The sequence below is a fragment of the Echinops telfairi genome, unplaced genomic scaffold (assembly GCF_000313985.2).
Source record: "Echinops telfairi isolate 266 unplaced genomic scaffold, ASM31398v2 ScPeMD7_1;HRSCAF=3_0, whole genome shotgun sequence".
NCBI lineage: Eukaryota > Metazoa > Chordata > Mammalia > Afrosoricida > Tenrecidae > Echinops > Echinops telfairi.
The window spans coordinates 3,777,875-3,780,371 of NW_022103896.1; the positions used below are offsets into that span (position 1 = coordinate 3,777,875).

Here is a 2,497-nt window from a genome sequence, read left to right on the forward strand (position 1 = left end):
CATGTGTTTATTGGCCAGGTTGGCACAATAAACCTACCTATCACACTTGTCTATACCAGGAAATTTGGAAGAAAACTACTTGGCCAACTGACTAGAAGAGAACCATATTTGTACCCATTCCAAAGAACCAACTCATGCCAAAATTATAGAAAAGTATCATTAATATCACATGCAAATAAAAGATCACCTAACAATGGTTGTAGCAGTCCATTGACAGAGAACTGCCAGAGGTTCATACAGGATCCAGAAGAGGAAGTGGACCAAGAAGTGTCATTGCTGGTGTCTGATGCATGTTGACTGAAAGCAGAGAATACCAGAAAGATGTTTACTTGTGTTTATTGACTGTGCCAAGGCATTCAACTGTGCGGATCATAGCAAACTATGGACAATGTTGAGAAGAATGGGAATTCCAGAACACTTCATTGTGCTGATGTGGAACCTGTACATGCATTAGCATGCAGTTGTGGGCACAGAACAAGGACATAATGTATGTTTTAAAATCAGAAAAGGTGTGCATAGGGGTTGCATCCTCTCACCACACTTGTCCAATCTGTCTGCTGAGCAAATAATCAGAGAAGCTGGATCACAGGAAGAAGAAGGAAGCATCAGAATTGGAGAACAGCCGATTAACAACCTGCAATGTACAAGAACTTGAAGCACTTGCGGATGAAGGTCAAGGATGGTAGCCTTCAGTGTGGAAAAAACCAAAATCCTTATAACTGGATCCGTGGGCCACATCATGATAAATGGAAAAAAGGTTGACGTTTCAAGGATTTTGTCTTGCTTGGATCCACAGTCGATGCTTGGGAAAGCAATGCTGAGGTGGTCAAATGATGTGTTTCATTGGACAAATCTGCTGCACAAGACCTCTTTCAAGCGTTGAAAAGTGAAGAGGTGACTTTGAGGACTAATAGTGGGCCTGACCGTGGCATTCGCAATGGCCTCGTATGTGTGTGAAAATTGGATATTGAATAAGGAAGACCTAAGAAGAATGGTGCATTTGAGTTATAGTACTGGCAAAGAATATTGATAGTACCAGGGACTGCCTAAAGGACTGCCACCTGGTGGTGGGGTGGTTACACGCCGGGCTGCAATCTGCTTGGTCGGCAGTTCAAAACCACCAACAGCTCCACAGGAGAAAGACTGGGCTTGCTCCACCCGTAAGCAGTTACAGTCTCAGAAACCCACAGGGGGCACTGTGAGCTAACATTGGCTAGATGAAAATGAGAGTGTGGACAACCAAATAAATCCAATCTGCCTTGGAAGAAGTACAGCCAGGATTTTCCTTAGAGGCAAGGACGACGAGACTTTGGCTTTGGGAGTGTTGTCAGGAGAGGCCAGTCCTTGGAGAAGGACACCGTGCTTCGTAAAGTCGAGGGGCAGGAAGAAGGAGGTAGACTCCGGACAAGATGGATGGACATGGTGGCTGCATTCACGGGCTCACATAGAACATTTGTGAGGGCGGTGCTGGACCGGGCAGCGTTCTGTTCTGTTGTGCACAGCCTCGCTGGGACTCGGAACCGACCGGACAGCACTTGACACCAACAAGCGTGATTCCTGCGTGGGTCCTCTGAGGCCAAGTGCATCAGGAGCCGGATCTCGTGCCACTGGGAGAGCTGGGCCGGGGGCGTGTTAACCTTCACTGCAGTGGATGCATCAAATAAACCAAAGCATGGTATCCAAGTCCACTCTTAGGAGCAGGGCCCCTCCTGGGGAGAGGGCCAGGGCTTCCCAGTGGGCAGGCGCTATCCAGCCTTCTCCTTGCTCCCCCTCATTCACTGCCCCCTTCACAGGGGAAAGCACTGAGGGTCGGCGAAGGCAAGAGACTCACAGAGGCCCTACCCTCCCTGGAGGCGGACTTGTACCAATGAGTTTTGGAAAGTGTTCGTGGTTTGACTGGCCCCTGCTCTTCCCAGCAGGCATCTTTGGGGGCCTCCGAGGGAGGGGGGGGGAGGTGTGTGGAGGCAGTTCTGACTCACCGGAGGCCGTGACCCACAGAGTGAGGCACCTCCAGCCTGCCCTCCCCTCACAGCCATTGCTGTGGTGTTGCTGCCCCTCTGCTTGGCCAAGCACGATGGCCTTTTCTCCGGACTGTCCCTCCTGAGGACATGACCATTCTTGCTTCCAGGGGCTCCTGGCCATACTTCTTCCCAGAAGAGATGTACTCTTCTCCCGGCAGTCCCCGGGACTTTCTGTACCCTTCCCGGCAGCATCACCCACATGTATCCACTCTTCATCCACGGTCTTCCTTCTTCAGTAGCCAACTTCCGCATGCAGAAGAGCCGATGAAAATACCGGGGTCTGGGTCAGGCACCCCAAGTCCTCAAAGGGACTTTCCTGCTCTCCGGAACTTTATGGGGGTCTCGTGCGCAAGGCATTGCTTTGATCTCTCGACTGCTGTTTCCACGAGCCAGGACTGTGAACCCAAGCCAAGGGAGATCTTTGACAACTTCCGTCTGTTCTCCATTTGTCCCGGGGTTGATTATTGGTCCCTTTG

General features: G+C 50.6%; 1 protein-coding gene across 1 annotated transcript in view; it reads left to right on the forward strand.

The window, feature by feature from the left end:
* The first annotated feature begins 937 nt into the window (after positions 1-937).
* LOC123521323 (collagen alpha-1(I) chain-like) overlaps positions 938-2,497 on the forward strand; it is an 88,166-nt gene continuing 86,606 nt past the window's right edge. The window contains exon 1 of the mRNA XM_045286933.1: positions 938-945. Coding sequence (XP_045142868.1) covers positions 938-945 — 8 coding nt within the window. The remainder of the gene's footprint in view (positions 946-2,497) is intronic.